Source organism: Diuraphis noxia, unplaced genomic scaffold (genome assembly GCF_037042655.1).
Source record: "Diuraphis noxia isolate RWA-SAM2 unplaced genomic scaffold, SU_Dnox_SAM2 contig0001, whole genome shotgun sequence".
NCBI lineage: Eukaryota > Metazoa > Arthropoda > Insecta > Hemiptera > Aphididae > Diuraphis > Diuraphis noxia.
In genome coordinates this window covers 26,519,258-26,545,757 of record NW_028301711.1, presented here as the reverse complement: position 1 = coordinate 26,545,757, position 26,500 = coordinate 26,519,258, and the positions used below count along the sequence as shown (strand labels likewise).

General features: G+C 27.5%; 2 protein-coding genes across 3 annotated transcripts; both read right to left on the bottom strand.

Moving 5' to 3' along the window:
• Window positions 1-17,817, bottom strand: LOC107171665 (uncharacterized). 2 transcript variants are annotated; one of them, XM_089216366.1, is made up of 6 exons: window positions 17,463-17,817; window positions 16,407-16,600; window positions 2,259-2,715; window positions 1,814-2,178; window positions 1,543-1,650; window positions 15-1,277 (listed from the first exon to the last, which is right to left on the bottom strand). In XM_089216366.1, the coding sequence occupies exons 2-6, from the start codon at window positions 16,569-16,571 to the stop codon at window positions 630-632; spliced, it is 1,743 nt and encodes a 580-aa protein (XP_089072492.1). In that variant the 5' UTR covers window positions 16,572-16,600; window positions 17,463-17,817; the 3' UTR covers window positions 15-629. The 2 variants fall into 2 exon arrangements, with proteins under 2 accessions (XP_089072491.1, XP_089072492.1); XM_089216365.1 differs by lacking the exons at window positions 16,407-16,600; window positions 17,463-17,817 and adding an exon at window positions 4,438-4,889 and having other exon boundaries at window positions 1-1,277.
• Window positions 17,818-20,954: 3,137 nt separating this feature from the next.
• LOC107161772 (uncharacterized) lies at window positions 20,955-26,500 on the bottom strand. Its single transcript, XM_015508311.2, has 7 exons — window positions 26,360-26,500; window positions 25,762-26,290; window positions 25,489-25,684; window positions 24,635-24,873; window positions 24,249-24,558; window positions 23,301-23,586; window positions 20,955-21,554 (listed from the first exon to the last, which is right to left on the bottom strand). Exons 2-7 carry the CDS (start codon window positions 25,861-25,863, stop codon window positions 21,332-21,334), a joined length of 1,356 nt encoding a protein of 451 aa, XP_015363797.2. The 5' UTR covers window positions 25,864-26,290; window positions 26,360-26,500; the 3' UTR covers window positions 20,955-21,331.

Below are 26,500 nucleotides of genomic sequence, written 5' to 3'. Positions count from 1 at the left end.
TGCCAAATATATTCCATAAAATATTAATAACATAAATTAAATTAACTCATATCAAAATAAAAATTAGTACTCAGAGTTGGGAAGATATAAAATGTTATAACTATAATTTATATAATATGTCCTAACTTAGAAAATATAGGTATAATGAATTTTAAAAATTTTGATTTATATAAAAAGGAATAAGAGCATGTTTGATGACAAAATCAAGATTTGCTTGAGTCAATGTTTCATTAGAATATTATTCATCATTCATGTAAAATACACAACTTAAAATCTGAGAAAAATGAAAATAGGATTTGAACTAACAAGAACTTTCCATTAAAAATAGATATTGTGTTAGATTTTTCAATATCACATTTATGGCAGTTCCACTGTTTAATAAATGTATATTTGACAGAAATATTTATTTTTATTTTTATATAATTTTATAAATTATTATGGCTACAATAAATATATTTGACTAGATAAATTATGATCAAGACTTTATTCCATTAAAAAACACCATCAAACTTTACCTCGACAAAAATATCCTACTTTTTAAAAAATATTGCTATGCCCAACTCTGGACTGATACTTTTTTGAATGACTAATTCTAGTTGACTAACTAAATTGATTTATGGTGACTTGGTTTATGATAAAACACTGTTATTATCAGTATTTACACCACCATTTCCTGTGCTATTTTGAACTTGTTGATGATGATTTTGAACACTTCCACCACTAGATGATACAGGTGTTAATCCTGTTCCACCGTCCATGAGCGAATCAAAATTCAATACTACTACACCCGTAGAGCCATTTTCAGATACTTTTTTATTATTACCAAAATTGCCATTGTTTAGTTGCAATAGTGTAGTGGGTCGTCTTCTATGAGGCTGTTGCATTACAGAAGTAGGAATACTATTTATGGAATCTTTGGTGTCAATATCGGTTTGCATTATAGAATTATCTTCATGCTTTATTATAATATCTTCAACATTATTACTATCATTATCATTGATTACTATGTTTGTACTAATGTTTTGCTGTAAAGAATTTCCCTTAATTGATGATAGATGATTACTTAATACAGCAGGCTTTGTTTCAGAAATTTCATTTGAATCTAATATTGTAGTGGCATGATTTACAGTAGAAACAGAATTGGATAACTGCACATTGTTCATATTTACAGCACACTTATGCTGAGCTAACATCTGTTGAAGGTCAGTTTTTTGTTGACGAAGTCCTTGAATTTCCACTTGTAGCCTCAACCTCTTATCTTCTAATTGCCCAGTTTCCTAAACAAATGCATAATATGACAAAGTTAATAAAGGGTATATAATACAACATTAAGACAAATTAATAGAAATATAAATATTTTAGGAATGTGAAAATTTATATAGTTGGACAATTCAAAATTTAGAAGAAATTACCATTATATTTCGATGTTATAGCACTTTTAAAATAAAAATATTGAAAAACAATTAAAGATTAAATTATAATGATTTAAAATTAAAATAAATAAGTGATGTCTAATTAAAAACATAATATTTTGCCGTATACCTCTAAAAGTTCATTTGTATGGTCCATCCTGCGTTTACGACAACGAGCTGCTGCCAGCTTATTACGTTCTCTTCTAACCTGTCGACGTTGTTCTTCTTCAGCTGACATCTAAAAAATATTGATGATAAATAAATAATCAAGTGTACACCAAATATCAATGAAGTTAGTTAAAAAGTTACTAAAATATAGGTTTAAACAAATAACTAGTATTGCATCATAATAATATAAGCTACATCATTTTAAAAATTATATTAAGAAGATTCTAAATTACCATTTTGTTGTCTTTATTATTAGTTCGACGACCACCACTTGAACTGCCAGTACTATTCTTGAATTCATTTTTAACACTATTTTTCGAATTTGATTTATTATTTTTAGTATTTTGTTTGCGTGTCATTTTACTAGAAGTTGTATCACTACTGTCTGTTCCATCATCAGCTGCAGAATCATAATCATCATCACCATCTTCATCATCAGTCATCAGTCGTTTTGTTACACCTTGTGTTCTATTATGAGGTCTTTGAGTAACTACTACTCCTTGCCAGTGTGAAGATGATGCTGAAGTAGATGAACCTTTTGCACTAAATATAGAGCTTGAACCAGAACTGTTGGTGTTGTTTAATAAAATTGTTGTACCTATGTAAAATAAATGTATTAGTTAATTTATAAATGTAATACTTAACAATTATAAATTAAAATGTTGTAGGATTAAATACCTGATGATTGTTGAGCACTGGGGTTGCTGGAATTGATTTGCAATACTAGTGGTGGCACAAAACCAGCCTGTCTTGATGTAGCCGTTGAAAAAGAATTATTATAATCATTACGCTGCTGTTGATTCAAAGTGTTTTGATTTACATTTTGGTGGTTTTGTAAATTATTGAGACTAATTTGTTGATTATTTAGACTTTGAAGACTTATTGTTTGATTACTTAGATTTTGTATGCTAACACATTCTTGTAAATCAGTACGATCAGTAGCATCTAAAGTTGATGTGTTTATAGTAGAACACGAAGACAACACAAGATGATGTAGGTCAGAAGCTGCAGCTGCAAAATTTTCAGATGGACCAGGTGACAAACTAGCTATGTCGGCAGCTATGGTACGAAGTGTAGTTGGTGTTAAAGTTGGTGTTGTCCGTGTAGGTATACCACCACAATTGAGACCATCCAACTAGAAAAAAAAAAATGTTTTTATTTATAGAAATGATAGAAATTACATATGTTTATTGTATAGATACTAGCTATTAATTATTAGTATTTAAAACTTAATTGTATAATAGGTAATAAACTATGGTTAGGTAAGAATGTTTAATTTGAATATACAAATTCATCCCTTAACCAAATTAGGATAGGCAAGCATCTGAACAATAATACTTAATTTATTACAAATTATTTATTTCCATTAAAAAATTAATCTTGGTCTTTAGTAAAGAATAATTTAAATTATTATTTAAAACTTAAATTTATCAATAAGATTAGAAATATAATATATTTAAAAAATTCAAATTTTATTTTAATTCAAACACTCAATAATTTAAGATCTTATAAAATGCTGATGTTTTTAAGTCTTACACTCATTATATTTTATAATTTATGCAAGGGGATATAACAATATAGCATTGTTAAGTAGGTAGGTTTTATAATCATTTTAGATATTATATTTTTGAGTTTTTAACTATTTATTTTTACGATTTTGAAAATTTCAATCATCAGTGAAATATGAAGATTAATTTAGAAAGTATAGATACTAAATTAAGTAAAGAAGAAAAACATTAATTTTTTCCATTACAAAAAGACATCGTGGATTCGTGGAGTACCAGTTCTGATAAGATTAAAATTGTGCATTTATATCGTGCTACAATATTATAATGATATATTTGATAATGCACGTATAAATGCATACACTAAACTTATACACATCAACCAGAATAAATGGTTTAGATAGTCAAAAAGTTTATGGTATCGAGAGTTTCAGTTATCTTTTGCTTTTACAACTACATCATATTAAGAAAATGTATAGATTATTATTTTTTAGCTACTTGATATTTTGATAAAAAACAAATTTCATAATTATCTTCTTTTTATTTAATTTTAAAAAGTTTAGTCTCTTTAACTATTTACTAATAACCTAAAACGTTTATGATTTCCGAGGAAAATATATTACCTTTATTTACTGGTTATTAGTCACGAACCATAATAAATAAATATACCTATTATAGGTTATTCATTCAGGGGCCTCGCGCTATATAAGCACTATCTGGAAACCCAAGCAAACGTCTCAAGCGAAACTGGCGTCGTGAATTAAAAATTGTATACATAGGTGCCTTTAATGTGAGATTCCTACCATGTCATTATAAATTGTTAGTTTTCTCATTCACTACCTATACTATTACTTGTCTTATTATACAGTGTACACTTGTATAGATCGTAATATTTTACAAAATAATCACAAATATATTTACATTTATTAAATACTGGCTTATTATTAATATTATTATTATACTAATTAATTTTATGTTTATTATAAATAGACAAATCCTAGGGAAATATTGTAATGAGATAAGTACCTATATTGTGCAAACGGTACACCCCCGTGGCAATACCATGAGAAAAAAGGGATGTTGGGATGGAAAATTAAACAATTATTACACTTATACAAATAATATTTATATATTATACATTATATACAACTATGTCTTCGTGTTGAACGCTCGCGAAGAAAAAATTAAACTCTATTAAGCTTCATGGGCTCACCTGCGGGACTACAGCCCACTACTCCCGGTTGCGGAATCGTTAACGTACATCCTAACCGCTTTTACAGTAGTTAGTAGTAAAGTATTAACTAACTTAGGTATTGAAAACTTTAAAACGTATAATATTATATAATATCAACCTTGTACATGTCGCTAACGACCGAAGACGTTGCTGATGACGGTCGTTTGGCCATGTCATCATTTAATGTGGTGTAAATGCTGTAGCTGGCGTCCAACTGCATGATTTGCCAGTTACAAGTACACGCGCCAACGGGTTCCAGACAATCGCGGCAAACGGACGCGATCGAATCGTTGTAGATATCGGACGAAGGCACCATTTGTACGGATTGAAGCATAATATTTCAAAAAAGGACCAGCGAAATTCGTGTCGGTCCTTCGATCGGTTAATAAACGGTGCGGTCGATAATTATCAGGCGGGAAAATTCAAAAGCTGCGCGGACGAGGACCACGATAGGATTGTCCACCGGTGGTATAGTGTGCACACGGAAGACGAATGCTACGGTAACCGACTGTCGAGTAGGGACTTAAAGAGCACACTGAATGACTAAGAAAACGTCTCGCGTACTATACCGTTGTCGCGCAGTGGGTGACGGACGCAAGCAATACGAGGTACTAAAGACGGAGTGGGAAACCCGTAGTAGATAGCGCGACGGTGACGTTTCATGGACGGGCGGGGAGGGCACAGTAATGTATCGTTGATGGCTGTGTTAGTGAATGGAACTTTGCGTACGCTCGACGGTCACTATCCGCTACCACCACTATGTATATGTCGATGACGCGCTCAGTAAATCCGGACGGTCGCAGCCGAGTGACTCACCGGCAAACGGATTTACGTCACGACGGCACGATTCATGATCGTTTGTCGTCTTGTACTGCAGATACGCGCATTAATATGATAATAATATATATTTTTTTTTTTTTAATACGGGTAACCATCGCCGCTAAGCACGCATAGTCCGCGATTTTTTTCTGAGTATCCTCAGAATCGTGTATGAGTCAGTCGTAGATAATGATTAGTAATAAACTAACAACAAATAATATTACCATCGCAAGTAGCGTATACATACGCGTTCAAACAACCGGTAGTAATATTATAACAACATGACGCGAAAATATTATATTTTAAAATTTATATAAATTTATACACTCCTCTTAATTTTACTTACATAATACTATGTAACTTTATTTTTGATAATTATTTTTTAATCATACATACGCGGCACGCGGAATACGTACGTATTGAATTTATTACGCGGTTCGTGGTCTGTATTATAATATCATGAGTAGGGCTGGGATTTCGATGCACTTAGCATTGTTTTCCAAAATTTACTGCGCGATGCTCGTCTGGTAACAAATTTGTTTTTTTTTTGTTTTATGCATTTATGAAGGAAAAAAAGAAAGTTTATTTTGCATTTTTTGGGAATTTTTTAGATCATTTTCATAATTTTGTAGGGCATTTTAGAGTTATTGGAAACCAAGTATGAATTTAAAATTTTTACACCAACATGGTTTTTATACAAATATAACAGTTTATAAGTAGGTAGGTACTAGTGATACGTATTATATATTATCGGACAAGGTTTGTGTAAACACTACCTGCATTTCCTGTTAAATAATCTTAAATCGGTAAAATCGACGCCCGTTCGACAATCGACGTTCAGTACGAGTTTTGTCGTCGTAAACACCGTTTTATTGCTCTAGTTAATTTTTTAAGGTCATTTTTTAGGTTCTTTAGGGCATTATTTAGGATTTTTAGGTCATAAAAGCATTTTTTTAAGAGCATTAAAATCCCAGCCGTAATCTTAAGGTTTAGGATTGATTTAATGCTCACGAATACACTATTTTGACAAGTCTTATAGTAACATATCAAAAGTTTAAAAATTATTTCAGCAATCGCTGGAATTTTTATTTTTTTAGTCCATGTTAACCCGTAGAATTTCAATCCATATAAAAAGTTAAATATAACTAAACGTATATTTCAATAATCATACACAAAATATTTACCATTAAATTTATTTGGCTCTACCATTACTGAAATGTTAAATTATTGTTTAATGTTTGAAGTAGGTATTTTAAATACTCGCAACATTTCCGAGAACATTTCCAATATCAATACAAATATGGAGGGAACCAAACGCGAAAGCATCGGATAACTTTAAATATCTATAAAAAGAACTTGTGAATTATTTTGAAAATGATACGCATATTCGGTATGTCTATCTCTATATAATATGATTTTAGTTCTATACTATTGTCTATTATAAAGAAATATCTATTCACAGCTTCATTTTTATAAAAGTTGAGTTAAAATTACTACTAGTTTTAATAGTTTTATTACTTAAAAGCACCAATCGTTGCGTTAACAAAGTGGTTCCCGATGTTTTTGCTTAGGAATATACACTTCTGATTATTTTCATGATTATTGTATACATAAAGTAAAATTCGAAAAATATCTAGTACAAATTTAATTTAAATTATGGATACCTACTCTTTGTTATACACATCATAGGCTTAGCCAGGGGGTGTGCAGGGTATGCGGTGGCACCCCTAAACGCACAGTTCAAACGTTGTATGATATTGTGATTGGCATTGTATATAATTATTATTGTGATGTAATATTATGAATATAATAAAGTATAGTATTAATTTTTAATTTTTAATTTTTTTTTTTGAAGGAGAAGGGACTAAAATATTTGCACCACCTGAACGTGAAGGCTGGCTCGGCCTATGATACACATGTTTAATGTCATCTGTTATCAGCTCAAAATTGTTGAAAAATATATTTAAATGTTATTAATTAGAGGTGTACATAATATATAACTTTTTTTATACTGGTTGATAAAACATTATCGTAATATACTAATATTATTAAACAGTTTATCATAATTTATGACCAATGATAAAGTTATTTCATCAGTGCAAACACCAATTTACTAAATACATATATGGTACATTTATTTATATCAAAATAATATCATGAACTCGTGACTTCATTAGGTATTAAAAGAATAATAAAAATTCAAAGTGGTATACATAAATACAAATATACAGATTTTTCGAAATATTTATCTCAATAATACTTAATATAAAATAATAAAATTAGGAACAACCTATTTTTATTTACCTATCACTTTTTCCTTTTTTAAATACAATATTCATAGGACAACTAATATGTAAGTTGATTATTTTAAATTTAAACAATAACCTTATACTGATTTAGGCACGTTTAAAAATGTTAAAAAATTGAACAATTTAATTCCTGAAAATTGGGTAGAAACTTAAACATTTATACGAAACTATTTGAAAATATGACAGTAAACATTTTCCTTCAAAATTGAGATTCATACTAACCTTCCCCCCTCAAAAAAACAATACTTCAATATATATAAAATTACAACTGGTGTAGAACTATATAAACTCCATTCCTCTCAGGTTCCCACCAATTGAAAATAAAACAAAAACCTTACATTTTGTTACTATTAGATTCTGAGCGGAGCAATGCGTATGTATATTGATTTTACAATGTGTGTTTTTATATTTTTTTCTTTTGAGTGTGTATACGATAAGTTGTCGAAATAATGCTTCAAATGTCTACTTCAATAGCTTTTCCGATTGGTAATTGAATCTTGTTGATGCATTAAAGAGGTCAAATTTTCAAAAGCGCCAAGAAAAATAGAAAAAAAAAGGCGGGTAAGTCGTGGATGTCGCTCTGCTGTACAGTAGGTTACAAGTGGGTTACTGTAATGGATGGAATTAAATTTGAATCCAATGATATTATATCATTGTATACGAAAAACGATTCTGAGCGAAAACGGTTTATCTGTCTAGGATATATTATAGATTATTAAAAATTTTCAAATCTTAGATTTAAAAAGAAAATTTTTTATGAATTTCTAGTTTTGAAATAATTTGCGAATTTTCGTTATTTTTACATATGTTGTCAAAATTCAAATTTTGAATGCTTGTAAAAAAAATTGTGAGTACGTATTTCTTTTATTTTTCAATTTCTATTGTAAAAATATATTGTGAGCCTTGTATTCAATTTTCAAGCTGTTCTGCCTAACAAATAAATTTTTATCAATATTAATTTAAAAAAAACTAATTATGATCGAAAATTTCAAATGCCTATGAATAGTTCAACTTAAGTTGAAAATTGCATGATGGATAGAATATACATATATAAACATTCGGTAAAAATTTCATGTATCTATGGTCATTTTTTTAATGTTACATCAAAAACCAAAATCGATTTTGTCGAAAATTTTTCACTTTTGACCCCCCCCCCCCCCCCCCCAAAGTACCAACTAGATTCACTTTCTGATCGAACGAGATACTGCAGTCAAAAATCGAAGCACTTTTACTGCCCCAAAACGTGATGACAGACACAAAAAAAAAACACACATCATGGTAAAATCAATATATTCATCGCTCCGGCTCCGCTCAGAATCTAAAATGAATTTTTATGCAAAATCTATTTTCGAGAAAATTAAATTTTGATATTTGTATAATTCTAAAGCAAATTACATAGACACACGCATATTTTCAGTGAATGTTTATGATGGTATTTTCTATATTTGATAAAATGTTCAAAATATTTCAACCATTTTTAAGTTATTTAAAGACATTTGAAATTTTCCGTTTTTTAGTTTTTTATTCTATAAATGTCAATAAAAATTTATTCATGGGGTAAAAAAACTTGAAAATTTAATACAAAGTTTCGCATAAGATGATATAACAGTAGTTAGAATTATTATAAATACATATAGGCCCGTTTTTTTTAAAAAAACCATTTAAAAATCAAATGTTGACAAACTGTAATATTTGAAAATTTGCCAATTCTTTGGTTGTTAAAAATTTATAAAACGTATAACTTTAACAGCAAAGGATTGAAAATTTAAAACAAAGTTTCATGTAAGTAGGTAGATAATTCTACGGCAAAAAAATACTAAACACTATACAAACAGTTTTTTTCAATAATTATTTTAAGTTCAAATTTGGATGAAATTACCTATTAAATAACCAAAAACAACAATTTTAGCTATATTATTGTAATTTAAAAATATTATTCGTGGGTATTTTAAATTGTATCTCCCAACTTTAAATGATTGAATGATTCGTGTACATAATGAATCTGATTAGTTTGATTTTGAATTTATTTTTTAGGTACCTACCTTAATTTTTTGAAATAATAGCAATATAATAAATATAGTATAAAACTATTAGTTCAGTAATAGTTATTAGTTTGTGGCTATCGCTAAAATTTCTAAAATAAATAAAAAAAACTATAAAATATCCTAAACAGACAAATCGTCTCGTTCAGAATCGTTTTTCATATACAATTATAATATTATATCATTGAATTCAAATGTAATACCATCCATTACAGTAACCCTCTTGTAAACTACTTCACAGCAGAGCGACATCTACTTGTCCGCTTTTTTTAATTATACTTATATATCATTATTAATAATTTAGCTTGAGTTAACTAAAAAAAGAAATAAAAAATATATTTAATTTTAAATTACTGAAATATGACAAACTCTGACTGATCTTACAGAGTTAACCTAATAGTTTAGGTCATGTTACACTAGGTAATTATGTTTCCGATAAATAAAGAAAAAAATTAGTGCATTGTATAACATAATTTCAGACTTGTTTTACTCATAATTAGGTGATGAAAAAAAAAATGGAAACTTCCATGGTAAGTTGGCATTGAATAAAAATAGTTCATAACTAAAAAATATTAAATAGGATAAATACTACAAAAAAATATACAATAATAAGTGCGATGTTTTCGGCAAAAATTAATTCAACTTACAATAGTATTAGGTATCAATAATAAATTATTATGATAGAAAATAGAAATGTATAGCAAAATAGATACTTAGTAATAAGCCTGGCAGACCGTCTTAATTTTAAATCGATTTTCGTAAATGCAATGATTTATCATTGAATTTAAATTAAACACATCCATTACACTATTACAGTGACCTGTAAACCTTGTGACCTTTTATTCATTAGTCAATGATGAGGCTCACTCAATATCTACAGTTCAGCAGAACGGTTACCTACTTGCCCAGTTTTTTATTAATAATTTTATGATGGAAAATAAGATAAAAAATATTGTTTGTAATTTAATTTATTAAGTTATCGCTAAATACGTAAACACTTGTCGATTAGAAAGACGTTCTTTTTAAATATTTATTTAAGACTAAACAGTAAAATCTATTGCATATTTTTATTTATTTTAATGAATGGTGCAATAAAATATGACTAAATTTTAGTTTGACTATACTATACTATACTTTAGTTAGATCTATACAGAGCTTAACTTTAGAGAAAAACCATCGATAAAAATAAATCAATTTGTTTATCTAGAACTACTAAAATCACTCTTTCAACAAAAACAAAACAATAAATCGGATACCGAAATTAGTTACCTATTATGTAAAAGTAGTTTTTAAAGAGCAGTTACACAAAAAAATACTATATAAATCTGGCGAACCAGTAAACCAGTTATTTCAGACTTGAGTGGTCAGTTACACTCGTAGAGAAAGTTTTTGTTATACCCATTAGCCAGTGGTGACGGTGTCAGGTATGTGATGACGGGAAATACCAATATGACGAATTCATAATTGACGTCATGAATCTCCTGTCCCACCATTATCAGTTATTTCGTAAACTCAAAAAATTCATCAATTATATTATAATAACTGTATTCATACATGGTCAAATCGTCGTACTGTTTTTCAAAAGAAAATTTAAATTTTTAGTTGACAAACAAATAAGTATCTAGCACTCTAGCAGCGTGTTTTTGAAATACAAATATTTAATATTTAGAAGTTACAAAAATACTATGCCCAAAAGTAACAGCTTAAACAAAATCCACACGAAAAGTTTTTTTTTAGTTTTTAAACAATTTTAAAGCAAAATAACCAAGAACAAAAATTACTATAAAATATTTTGGACATTTATTAGTTATCTAAATTATATTTCGAACAATTTAATAGAAATCCATTAAAAATCATATATAAAACAAAGTAATAAATAAAATACAAAGCCGATATGTCAATCCCTTAAAAATATTAACTTCTAAAATTCTTGTAATAGGAGATTTTACTCTAAGAGTAACCAAATCATGAATAACCATTTTATATTTTGTCTGTGTTATACATTAGGGAAAACAAAATAGCATACTGCATGCTGGCTGCTAACATCCACTTACTATGTAGTACCTATTATAATAATTTATTATTGTAATTATCGTCATGACTAAAATGAGCGAATCTCACTGCTCACAAAATGTTGTTAACACTAAAATAAAAACTGAAAAAAATTGTAGAATGAATTATGATAACTAAATTCTTAGCTAAAATAACAATAACATTTTTTAATAAAAAAATTAAGTACTTCCAAACAATACTAAGCATCAGTCGATACACACGGAAAGAGGTATTTACTCCCCCTCACAATTAAGTATTATATTGAGCAAAGTACAAATTGAAAATACATAGTTAAAAATTTATCTTAAAGTTTATTGTTGTATAAAATAAAAATTTTTTGTTTAAAACTGAAGTTTGATTTAATAAAAAATATCTAAATTTGTTAAATTTTCTTACTGAAATCAAATGATAAAAAAATTATTGGTACTCTTACAGGACAAAATATTATATATTGCACAAATTTAAAAACCAAATTCACAATAAAATTTTAACATTTTGAAATAGAATTTTATTTAGCATTTTAATTTTTGTTCTATGAATGTTGGTTATTTTAATTATATATGCTAAGCCCTTAGCATATATAATTAAAATAACCAACATTCATAGACTTTTCAACAGTGCTATTTATATAATAATAACAGGCATATTTCAATTCAAAAGAAAAATAAATATCTAAGAATTAAGAAGATACAAAAAATAAACATTAATATATGACCAATAAAATAAATTGTACTTACTGAACCAATTAAAATAAATATTTTAAAATGTAATTAAATCAAAGTTAAGAAAACAAAAATTAAAATGCTAAATAAAATTATATTTCAAAATGTTAAAAGTTTATTGTGAATTTGGTTTTTAAATTTGTGCAACATATAATATTTTGTCCTGTAGGAGTACCAATAATTTTTTTAATATTTGATTTCAGTAAGAAAATTTAACAAATTTAGATATTTTTTATTAAATCAAACTTCAGTTTTGAACAAAATTTTTTTATTTTATACAACAATAAACTTTAAGATAAATTTTTAACTATGTATTTTCAATTTGTACCTTGCTCAATATAATGCTCGATATGTCAACATTTTTATAAATAATTGAGTAATAAAATATCATTTATTAAAAGTCTATTCATGAAGATAGATATTTCAGTATCTATTTAAAAATAACTATCTATATGTTGAGTTTGGAATGTACGCTAGTCGCTAGTGAATACTAGGCAAAATAATTGACATCTGACATTATAAAAATTAGTGTTACTATTTATATTTTTAATTAAACTTCTGAAATATAATATTATTTGATTAATCATTACCATAAACATGGAGAGTATAGCTTCAAATAAAGGTGACACAATATTGTAATGGTTAGTTTTACATGATTAAACATACTTAAAGGTTATTTTTTTGGGATGTTATTGGAGGTGTTGAAAGATATGTTTATGTATGCCTAAAATAAAAGATTGCATTTTAGCCTAATCGCCTAACTATAGTCTTTCGGTGCCTAGAAACATGATCTTTTTATTTTAATTGGTCTTAGGTATTGATAACTATAACCATGTGTTATTATTAATAATAAATTATTTATTCAAAATATAAATATGGTTATTATCAATTATTTTATTGTGACAGAGAATTTTGGTTTTTATATATAAAATGTTCTTAGGGCTTAGACATAATTATATCGATAAATAGTTCAGGTACTAACTTAGTATTATTATGTATACAATATTCATAATATATTAGATTATTAGATGGAAAATATAAAGATTCTAATTTAATTCTAAAATGTTTTTGTATTAACTCTATATTACAATACACAAGGTGATTTTTTTAAGCACGAGTTTAATCAGTCTCATCTTATTTTTATGGTTAAAACTATGCATATATTAAAATTCAGATTTTTAGAATTTTTAACTACACTTGGAGACCATTTTTTGTACCATTTAAGGATGATCCTGCAAAAATACAGACTTCAGTTTTTCAAATAAGAAACTCCATTTTTAATTTTTTTTTTATTGATAAACAAATTTTTTTGTCGAGAATTTTAATGTATGTAAATCAAAATTTAATCTAGGTAGGTAGTAGTTTATGAGTTATATAACTTTGTGTGTTTAAAGAAAATAAATATATGGTAAAGAGTAAAGTAGATAGGAGGCTTAGACGATTTGAAAAAATTAGCAATTACTATTGATTTATCAATAAAAATAATTTGTGAAAATTATCCAAGTATAATAAATAATACATCTAAAATTATAATATAGTTTTTATTTTTAAAAAACCATTTTTAAGGATTATTATCCTTACATTAACATTTTATTAACTTAAAAACTACTCATTAAAATGTTGATTTACCTAGAAACATCAAAATTTTTAAACAATTGTCCTCTAAATAATTTCCAGTAAAAGGGGGGGGCCTTATTTGAAAATTAGAAATTGGTATTGTCACGGAATACTCCTTAAGTAGTACAAAAGATATCAGATGTTTATAAATATGGTCTTTAAGTCTACTTAAAAAATTATCCTGTATATTGGCATCCTGTAAATAGTTTTGCCCTGCCTAGTTAGTAGCATGCCTTTCAAAAAGTTTAAATGACATCTGTGATTATACATATAATATATTATACTATAATAGATACATTAGTACAGTCAATTTATATCACTCACAGAGTCACTTAAGCTTCTTTTACCAAAATACCAACTACCGAGTTCATAGAAATATAACAGCGTCAGGTTTCCATACAAGCAGAACAAGCAGATGATTGGAGCGGCAAAATTTTGGGGGCGGCAAATTTGCTACTCATAAAAAAAATATTATCTTTCATTATAATATTTTAATAATTATTGAATATTTTATTTATTAAAAATAAAATTGAGTGCTGCGGTCATCAAAATAGATATTTATATCGATATCCATGTTTGACTGGTGTTGACTACGTTGATAATATTGCCCCGGTCGATGCGTCTATTTATATTTTTGTGGAACTATTAAGTTTTACTGTGGTTTTCCTAGAAACTTAGAAATTGCTTATCTTATCATAATATGACAATAGTACAATACACACATTTTGTCAAATATATTTTAGTTTCGTGATTTCATTGAAATACGATAAAAATTTTACACGTTTCATTAAACAAAATTATTTGTATGAAATACGGCGCGCGGACAGTGTCAACTATTTGCGTTTTTTTATTTTTGTTTATTTATTATTCGGTTGCTGGTGTTAATATTTAGGGGCCGAAAGACTCCAACAATTTTACAAAATAGACATTGATGAAAACACTTTTACACAAGAATGCATACATTTTAAGATGTATATTCATAATACAATTGAGAAAAAGCAACCTGGCCAAAGTTTATTTACATTTATTTGAAACCAAGAATTGGAAGAAATATTTCCGAATGTGAGTATTGCTCTAAGAATATTTTCCTGTATGGCGGTTACGAACTGTTCGGCAGAGAGGTCTTTTTCTTGTCTTAAAAGAATTAAGACGTTTTTAAGATCTTCCATTGGCAAAAATCGTTTAAATTCATTAGCCTTACTATGTATCGAAGCGGAATTATTGTCAAAAATACATTTTAATGATATAATTGAAGAATTTGCAAGCATAAAAAGTCGAAGAAAAATTTTTTAATAATGTATATAGATTAATATTTATATTTTTTATGTTTTGATATTATTTTTATGTATTTTTAAATAATAAAAAGTAATTTTATTAATAATACATTATGCTCAATAACGTATTTTGCTGGTTATAAAATAACTTATAAAAATGAACGGGCGGTAAATTTCCTTTTGCTTGTAGGCGGCAAATTGCTTAATCCGCCGCTGAAATATAATGTTGCAGTAGTTGATAATTCCTAATTATTCAAACTTTTTTTTCATTAAAAACAATATGGTATAAAAAAATAAGCCTTTTTCAAGCTCTTGGATAATGATAATGGGAACTTAAATAATTAAAATGTGATTTGTTTTTAAAACAATATTTATCAATCTGTCACCAGCTTTGTTTATAAACATTAAGATTGTAAAAAATTAATTAAAAAAGAATGTGAATTCAATAAAGTTGAAGATCACTGATAAACATAAGTAAATTTATAGGTGCATATAAAAAGGTGTGTCATCCTACATTTATTCTGTATTATTAAGGAGTCTTACCATATTTAACTATTTGTTATAAATTAAATAAAATTTTAATAAAATAAGAATAAAAATGTTTCGGCTCAAAACAAATACGATTGCCGAAGAAGTTTCATTTCATTTGTAACTCAGTATATTGCTACCAGCCAACTTGCCATAAGTAAAGTCAAATATTCAACTACCTATGTTTAAATTAAACTGTGCGTAAGAAACCTTGTTAAATTTAATATAACATTTAAGAGAGCGCAACACCTGTATTTGTTGTCTGTCTTACAAACACATAACATAACAAATTTAAGCTCAGCAGTTCACATTTTACTCTGTTAGCTTAAAAATTAGAGTGAATAGACTTATTATGAAACTTGATGGTAAATAACATTATCTGTGTTTTGTTGGAAGTATTTTTACGATAATTCAGTTTTTAAGTGGGTTATAAGCATTTTTATTTTACAATTAAACGCAGATAATTGTCTTACTATCAAGTTTCATAATAATAACCCTTTCAACATCAAAATCTTGCTGTGTTTCCCGTTTAGTATTTACCAATTACTGATATACTCTATCATTCTATTTAGAGATGTTAGTAAAACATCAAATTTATATATTTCACCAATTAAAATTAACTAACAATTTGACAATTAACATAACATTTTTACTAGCATCATAACTATTCATTCAAGTACATTATAGGTAATATTTAGTAGTAATATCTTAGAGCATTACTTACAGCCAAGATGGTGGTAGCCACTGTTGTAGTAGCTGAACTATTGCTTGATACCATTGTAGGAATAGCAATTGCAGGTGGTGGAGGAGGTAGAACAATTGAACCAGATGATGAGATTGTTTGGTGTAACAAATTTGAAGAATTTTGTTGTTGCCGATTTGAAAACATTATTGATGGCCTTGTAACTGTAAGTTTACCTAAAATAAAACAACAAATTGTAAAAAAAAATACTTATAATGCAAAGTTGACTTAATTGCCGCCGGCAGCCTCAAGAATATTTATCGCCAAAGACTTTTTTCAGTGTCATTATAAATTTGTATTTGTATATATACTATTGAATTTGAAAAAAAATGTTAAAATTATGTTTATTACATCAAAAAATTTCAATTATTCCCACTACACCACAGCATATTTTCAAGATCATTATTGTAGCGCCACGGAAAAGTTAATAATATAAATCCAAATTAATTTACGGCAGCCTGCGGCCATAAGGCGTCCTACGAATGATATGGTGTGGCAGTTGGCGGTGTAAAAATTATCAATACCTAATTATTATTATACGGATGCCGGCAGCGGTATGGCAGTTAACGTGTTAATAAATCAAATAAGAATAATTTTGTTCAATAATAGAAAAAAGATGTGAGTATGATACATCTATTGTCTACCTCGTACTTGTCAGGTTTACAATAGTACATTGAACTATTGAAGTTATGTTTTAATCTATATATAACGGCCAAATCGGTCAATGATCATGTTATCATGATAACATTTTAATGTCCAGATTATATATTATACAATAAATTAAAACAATATAGGTGGAACTGAGGAAAGGATTAGAAACTGTGTTACTCTACCAGGTATTGTATTATAATATCATATTATCATGTAGCTACGGTGTACGCAGCCATATAATCGAGTATTTTACATAAAAAAGCTCAGGTATAAAATATAGACCCATTTAGGCACAAATATTTATTCAGAAATTGTTCAAACGCTTGCGTATGCACAGATAAGACAAATGAGTCATTTGTCAAAATAATAAGATCAGAAGGTACTTACTTCTATAACTATACTCATGTACGACTTTTGTCAACAAATCGAAAAATAAATCGCACCGAGTGTTGATATGCGGACGTACTCAGGTGCTCAACGATTACCTGATGCTGATGTTGTTGAGGTGCAGGGCGCTCAAACGAGTCGGTAGTCAGGAAATGTCGAAGTTCGTGAAAAATGCAGGAAAAATAATCAGAAGCAAAATGAAAACGCGATAACAGTATTGCGCGGACGAAATGTTTTCCTGATGACTCATCGCCGGCACTCTGTAGTGGGGCAACGAATTTTGGGTGGCAGCTGTTCAGAACAGTGCTCGGATAAGTGGGGCAAGAGCGACGTGTTAGAGCAGAACGGCAACGGCCAACGAGTATTATTGAAGTAATAATAATAGTAGCGGTGGTGGTAGTAGTAGTAGTAGTAGTAACTAGTAGTAATGGTAGTAGTAATCGTATTAGTAGAAGTAGACGACTATAGTAGAAGTAGAGTATTATAGATGGTTATATTTTCGTCATGGCCCGCGCAATTTGTCGGAGTGTTAAAATCTTAAAATAACGACGGAGGGGACACGCAAATCTAAAGAGTTGAGTAGATGCATTATATTCGCGTTTGTTATTGTAGCATGTTAGTTATGTATCTATAGAGGAAACCATAAGAAAAATAAAATAGGCAACCACTTAACGAATTCGAGTCGACATTTCGACAAGTGGTCGACAATCAAAATATCGAAAAATTAAAACGTATAATGACGTGACATATCAATATGTATCACTTTAATTTTTAATGTTATTTATTTAATAATTACTGCTTACTTACCAAATAGGTACCTACTAAAATCAGTCCCCAGGTAATCGATGGTATACACTGTATTATACAATTATAAGATATCTACGTAGCTACGTAGCATCCGTAGTGTAGGAACACGCATATAATAGATACTTATGTCATAAGCGGACTCCCGTTATAGGTATATTATGAATATTATTGTTTGTGACTATTTATCATGGACTTATATTCTATGAGTTATGATACACTTGATACAGAAGTCAGAAGGTGCATAATATTAATTGCCCATAACTACTTACTAGATATCAATTATCATTTACTCTAATATTATAAATTATAGTGTTTCATTATTAGTACATTATCAAAAGATATAATAAATTAATGATATTTAATAATGTATCTAGATACAATTTTTTTTTTCTTTTGATACGTTTACCTGTATAATATATTATTAATATATAGTTCCCATATGTTGCATTTTGAAAGAAAACACTGACGCAACCAGACATTTTTCATAGGGAAGGGGGAAGGTCCAACAAAATCAGTGGCGGCCTGGCCAGGTCGACGAGACAGCGATCGCCGACTGGGCCCGCTTTAAATGTATTGAAAAAATATGTTCAAGGCCCCACGTCTTTTTTATTTAGCCGACCATGTAATCTGTCCCCAGGCCGCCACTAAACAAAATAAACCATCTTCATTTGTATTAACATTAAACAATAAGTATATGTTTTTACTAGCAAGTTGCAAGTAACAATACTATGCGTGCCAAAGGGGGAGGGAGTCCGATCCGGACCCGCAATCCACCCCCCTGGTTGCGCCACTGGTGTAGTAATGTACCACAATAACACACTTTGTGCACTACGAAAAATAAAAATAAGCACTTGCCGTTGCAACCTAAATTTTTATAAAAATCAGGTGGGATTCCATGTTTAACCATGGCACCTACTGCAGCAGGTCTGTAGATGTAAAATTGTAATAAGATTTATTGTTTTTGAAAAGAAATTGTGTACATGTGTGTTTACTGGGAGTAATGAATAATATACTATAGGTAATACACTATCTTTGCTCTAAATATGTGCACATCTACAATATTTATATGAAACACTAAACAGAATAATAATAAAGTACCTAACCTAACAAGGAAAATATTATAATTTTTTACCAAAGGTATGGTACACAGGATTTTGTTTGGAGGCTAAATTAATTTTTTTCAAATATTTATAATATTATAAAAAATAACAATTAACAATAATTAATGAATAAGCTAACAAAAATCAATGATGTCGTCAATTATAGATGTATGAAAACACTAGTTACTACCTATATTTTCAAATAAGTAGTAAGACGTAAGTTGAATTTGTTAACGCAACAATACTGGCGATCTGCGATAAACCAAATTGTATTTATGGACAATAATAATGTAACTATTGTAACTCAAGACGTTTGGGGTAAGATTTGTAATATTTTATGCAGTTATACCCACTCAGTTTCGACAAGCAACGTTAAGACGATAATTATAGCAGAAATCAGAACTACATCTGAATATCTCCTTGTTCCTGGTTAGGTGGTTAGGTTAGTGCCCATACTTGGTGGAATAGAATTTATTTTGTAACAGTTTGAACACATTTACAATCATACTTTATTTCAAAATAAGGTTGTATATCAAATTAATTCACCACAGTCTTATTATTTTGTAAGCCAAGTCAAAAATATCTAATAAACATCTATTTTGCATAGCGATCTAACATCTATAACTTTATATTTTTATATCAAGTGTAAATTTAAAACGATATTATTTATTATCAAATATGTTTTAAGTTATTCAATTATTTTTTGTTTTATGAACATTTTGAGATAATTCCACTGAAATTCATAGTAACCATCACATACATTTCTCTGATATATTTTAGTAAATACACATAATAGATTTAAATTTATTCATTTTGATTTTTTCAGAAAATTGAACAATTTTGATACAACATAGATTCATTGCACATAAAGATTATAAAATACAATTTACTAATTTGAGTACTTTCTGCAGGTTGCGTGTAATGGACTATAATATTCCAAATAATTTTTGATGTGTTATCACACTGATTAGATTAGAGTTAAAATATAGTTAGGTTGGGTAATTAATTAGATTTTCAGTAAATTTGTTGTCATGCTTATGATCCGGAGAACAATGAAGATACATTTTGAGTCATATTTCAAAAATGCTGAATGCTGAGTAGGTAACTGCAACACAGAAAGAGTTTTTTACTGGGGTACTTGTCATTTGTCACATTTGGAGAATATCATTTTTTTTAAATAACTTAAATCATTTAAAAATTAAAATTATAAGCTTATCAACTGAAAAAACTATCTTATATAATATACTTTGTAAAAATAAATTTTTTTTTCATTATATCATATACATTTTTTTTTATCAAATAAAAAACATACATAATAATAGTATAAATATAAAATAGATTTTGGTAAGGAATTATTAAAATTCCACATTTATCTTAATAATAATAGCATACTGCACATTATCGCACATAAATATAATACATAAACAAATATGACAATTATAATCAGTTATAACATTTATTAGACAATTTATCAAGACATACATCACAAAACAATTTATAAGAGATTTAGATTTAACAATAAGTCTTTTAAACACTGTTTAAAAATGTATTTTAAAGAAAGAAATGGATATTTATCATATTGCAACAATATTCTACAAGATAAGTGTTTAAAAAGAATAACAATTACTGCCAGCTAATGCTAATAAATATATGTAATGCAGAGAAAATAGTTAATGTTTTGAACTTAAATTTTAAAAATAAAATAAAAATAAATATAAAACTAAATTTTCATTAAAATTCAAGGTTTTGTGTGAAAAATATCACTATATTAGAAACAATTTTAATGTAATATTTTTGCGACTGATAAAATAACTGAGTGAGAATCTCACAATAAAATATAATGATTAATATGATTGCACAATGATTTGCAATGAAAACAAAAAAAAAGTTTATCTTTTAATCTAATCAGAAACAAATGGTACATCAAAATTATTAGTAATATTACTTCAGTTACATTTAGTGTTACAAATTGTTAACATTGAAGCTTTTTAAATTTGTTGCTACACCATCACTATTATTTTCAATATCATCTCCAGCATAATCTATGCTGTTATTATCAAATGGTTCATTATTGGAACGTGTATAACTAGTAATAGCTACTAATAAAACTACAATTATCAACAAACAAAAAAGAATTATTGTGGCGATTCTTGTAGTACTATAATCTTCTACTTTATTGTTTGTACTGAAAACAAAAATTACAATATTATTTTAATAATTTAAATGTACAAGCTAAAATATTCTATTAATTATTACTAACTATAAATATGGTTACCAAACGTACTCTTTTTCGCAGGACTGTACTCTTTTTTTTGATGTGTGTCCTAGTGTCCTTAACAATAGTGTTAAGTACATGAAATTGTACTCTTTTTTTAAAAAATATAAGCTAATACGTATTTATGTGTTTTTACTGTTTTTTATATTTTGATTATTACCACCATTTAGATATTTACAATAATGGACATACCAAATAACTAACATAATTGAAGATAATCTTAGAAAATTTTACACTTGGTATTTTTACCTTTAAAAAATAATTTATACTTAGTTTAGGTTTACTTAAAAAATCTTAAATTTAAAGTATTTTCATCTTAGACACACACCAAATTAGTTGACATAATTTCGAATAATAAGTTTTAATTGTTGATTATAGGAAAAAAAATAAAAGAGTAATCAGATAAAAAAACAAATTATATAAATGGAGATGACCTATGGCCGCTAATAGCTATGGTATGGGCAAAATGGGTAGAAAAGTACACACATTGGTTAATTATGAGTTATGACAGAGGAAGACCTAAGTTTTAATTTTTTTGGGATTTTTATATCTGGTCACCTTAACTATAAATAAGTTACAATTATTATAAATAATTTCACCTCTCAAGTTGATTCATTTTTCTGATAAACTAAACACTAAATAATTGTCATGCATTTATGGAATGTTAATTAAGACTGAGTTTAAATATGATGGTTAGGAGTTGGGATATACTTCTATTGTTAGTCTCATAAGTTATAACCAAGTGGGCTTTTGCACAAGATAATTAACAGCACTAGTCCGGATAAAACTAATGAAATAGACCAGTGAAATAAATACTTAGTGTATAATAAAATTGTATGTAAATTATAGATTCATTATTAATATAGTTCTTTAAACATAGTAGTAAACTATTATACTATGTTGATTATTATAGGTTATTTAATAATTATATATTATTTATTTATATAACTAATAAATTGATGAATTATTATCACATGTTAATATGTAATGGGCGTTTATTTGTTTATGAGGGTAATTCATATAAGATACTGAGATTCATTACCCCCCGTAATCCGGAATTAAGTAAAAGTTGCTTAAGAAAATATCATTCAATATCGGGAAGTAAATCGATATTCCTAATTAAGGAAGGTAATTTATTCATATTTAAGTAAATTTTGATTAAAATGTATACATTTAAATTAATTGTAAGCATAATAATAATTTATACAATCATACCTAATAAACAAATTATTAATAGGAAAAATAAAATACAGTATTCAACTGTTTCTTTCAATTTATCATGTTTATTAAGTATTCATACATTATCAACTGCTCCATTAAACATTTTATCTATTATTTTTAAAATGATATTAATAGTTAAATTTGATAATCTTGAAGAGAAAAAATTTATCTTAATAATGAATTATTTACACATTACTCTAAAATCTTAATTATTAAAGTATATGACATAACATAAGATTTATTGTTTAACTACAATCAGAGTGTGACATGAAACAAGGATTACTAACGGTTTAGTTTAACAATACATCGCTTGTTTTGTTTAATTACAACTCACAACTTCTAAAACTTAGATTTCTAACCTGAGTAGATAACCATGATTAAAACAATTGTATTTATTCAAATAGTATCCAGTAATCGCTAGGATATTGTCCTTACCCTCGAAAATATTGCAATAGACGTTGGTAACTTAAAGACCAAGATTGATTGTTAAACTTTTTAGGCCTGTATTTTCCACTAGGATCTTGTTGTTCATCATGATTCAAATTATTTTCATTATTTAATAATAATGGAGTAATGGACGTTATCACATGTCTATTATTCAAATCTGAACTCTGTGCAATTGTTGTCATATTAACAGATGAACACAGTTGTTGTTGTTGTGGTTGTTGATGATGATGATGATTATGCTGCAACTGCTGTAATGTTAATGCTGAATCTTGACCTAAAAAGTAAAATCATAATAACAAATAATTTTGTTTTAGCAGTAGTCAAACCAAAGTTATATTGAATGAAAGATATGCATAGTAAAAAATTGTATTTATTTGAATGACAATGATAATTGAATGATATATGTTAAGCCCAATTATTATGTGAAACTCTGGTATCTTGTTCAATATCTTGTAAATAAGATAACCTGTAGCATAAATAAAAATTGTATTACACTATATTTAATTTCAGAATAAATATACTATGATTTTTATAAACAAGTATTACATTGTTTGTTTTTAAAATGTCATAAACCATTATTTGATATTTAAAATGTTCATACAAGATAAAATCTACGGTAGGAATGTAATAATTTTTTTCATTTGGCCCCGCCAATTCCAATAAATATCTTCACGTCATCCATACTACTAAAAGTTTAAATGAATCATTCTGTTATAAATAATATTTAATTACCTAGGTATTATTTGCTATTTTTATCTTCAAAATTGCATTAAAAAAAAAAAAAAAAAATTAGAATTTAATTTTACTTTTACAATAAAATAAGAATTCAATTAGGTAGTTTATCATAATTTAAAATTAATATACAATCAGAATAGACATGACATAATATAAACTTCAAAATTTCTGTTTTTTCTTTATTTATTTTAAATTATTTACCATAGTTATTGTTGAAGTGTCGATGATGAATTGGCTGATATATTTGATTTGTATTATTACGGTAGTTGATAGTTGTTACATCTGGTGCTGTATTTTTTAATTCAAAACGATTGTAATAACCATTGCTACTATCAGGCAAATGCATTTTTTCAGCTAGTGTGATTGGGGATGAATTGTCTGCAATAATATTTATTTGAGAAGTATTATCTTTAAATGTTGATAGGCTTTCGAATTGTTGTATTTCTTCATCTGATTCTTCTCCAAGTTCACGCATTTCATCTTCAATTAAATGTTTCTCAATATCATTCACCTTATAAAAAAGAAATTACTATAATTTTTTTTATAGACACAATTTAAATAAATTTATATTATTATCTATTACATACATTTCCATTTTTAATCAATGCCTGGCCCCACCAACTGCCATTATCCAATAAATGTTTGTACAACAGTGATGCAACAGGTGTTAAATCATTAGATTCAACTCCTGAGTTGTCATCAGAAACTTGTGATTGGTTTTCTTGTTGCATCCACAATTGTCGATCGCATGATGGACATTTCAAAATATTTCCTTCTTTAAATTGCTTTTTAACATAAGATGATAAACATCGTGTATGCACTACATCTATAAATTATCATTAAAAATAATAATTTATAAAATAACTATTGATTAAATAAATAAGTATTATATCAAAATTGTCAATATGGTAAAACCTCATTTATCTAGACTAATTTGGATTCTAGCCTACAAAATAACCCAAACATTCTGTTAAGAAAATAATGGGTATTTTAAATTTAAGAAATTAAGTCTATTTCATATACAATATATGATGCAATACAGTATTAAGCCCTACAAATAACAAGTGCATCACAAAATTTGTTCTATCAAGGCACATCTTAATTCTATCACACTTGACACTCTTACTGGTTTAAAGAAATTGTTAAATGTTGAGAATATTTTTATAATATTAATAATAAGTATTGTTAGGTAACTATCTGAATTAAGCAAAGTCTGGATTAATTAGATGTAGTTTTTATTTAAAATTAAAATTCAGGGCAGAAATCATTTAAGAAGATTTCTTTGCATATCTAATTAAAGTTATGTGTAATATCAAATAGGTAAATAATAAATATGTATTTAAAGAATTTAATAATGTATTATAAATTTGTTATATGATACCTAGGCACTATTTATGACTATAAAAACTGTAGACATCTAATATTTATATTGTTTACTTACGATAACATAAAAGCCGTATAGGAATTTTAGTATTACTTCTAGGACCATTGGAATGAACTGATGAATTATCAACTTCTTTTGATGTTAAAACAAATTGTTTTTGACAAACAGCACATAATGCAGCTGATGTAACCGATGATGACGATATGCTACCACTTGCTTCTTTCAGCCAGGTGGTATATGATTTAACTGTGCACTAAAGCATGGTTGATATTAAAAACTATTTAGTGAAAAAAACAAAAATTAATAGTATTATTTGTTATGAATAATTACTGTTGTATGATTGTTAACAATGCAATGCTCACAGACATTGACACAATGATGAAAACAAAAATGGCTCGTTGTTTTGCGTTTTGGACATTTACAAAGCCCCATTTCTAAAGATAATACTGCTAAGGGTGTGGTTTAATGCAAATACTAAATTGAGAAATTTTACTTAACTACACATAACATTTTAAGGCAAAAATATATGCACTTAATTAACGAATGGAGCAATCTGTATGTATTAGAAATAACAACTGACAAAATATGTGATTGAGAGATTGAGTCGGAACGAAATCAAATAGGTATAAACATTAAACGTAAAGAAATAGTTATTTATTTGAATGTATTCTGAATAAATTATTTTTTTACGAAGTAGTCACAGTGCCTATTAAAATTAATATTGTAATGATTACTGTTTAGTGTTTAAGGCGTTTTATACTTTTGTACAGTGTAGTCAGTGTACACTCATTTTCCTCGGGACTCGGCTCGATGCCTCGATAACATGAATGATAGGAACACGTCAATTTTTTACTGAAATCTAAACGGATAATAAATTGATAACACAAACAAAATAGTAATATTATGATAAAAATTGTACGTTACGTACTATGTAGTACGACAGTCACGTAGCACATAGGTAGTACTGACGTAGTGTAGATAATCATTAATCACTTATTGATCAAAAAGTTCTCTTCTAGCACAGTAGCTCACTTTGCAATTTTGCAAATCCTAGTTCCAAGAGTACAAA

Excerpts from the sequence above, each read along its gene's own strand:
- LOC107171665 (XM_089216365.1), bottom strand. The coding sequence starts at position 4,653 with ATGCTTCAATCCGTACAAATGGTGCCTTCGTCCGATATCTACAACGAT. Across the intron at positions 2,716-4,437 it reads TCGTTAGCGACATGTACAAG|TTGGATGGTCTCAATTGTGG; the intron begins GTTGATATTATA and ends TTTTTTTTCTAG. Across the intron at positions 1,278-1,542 it reads ATACAAATGAACTTTTAGAG|GAAACTGGGCAATTAGAAGA; the intron begins GTATACGGCAAA and ends GCATTTGTTTAG.
- LOC107161772 (XM_015508311.2), bottom strand. The coding sequence starts at position 25,863 with ATGGGGCTTTGTAAATGTCCAAAACGCAAAACAACGAGCCATTTTTGT. Across the intron at positions 23,587-24,248 it reads ACACTTCAACAATAACTATG|GTCAAGATTCAGCATTAACA; the intron begins GTAAATAATTTA and ends TTTACTTTTTAG. Across the intron at positions 21,555-23,300 it reads CTATTGCAATATTTTCGAGG|TACAAACAATAAAGTAGAAG; the intron begins GTAAGGACAATA and ends TTTTGTTTTCAG.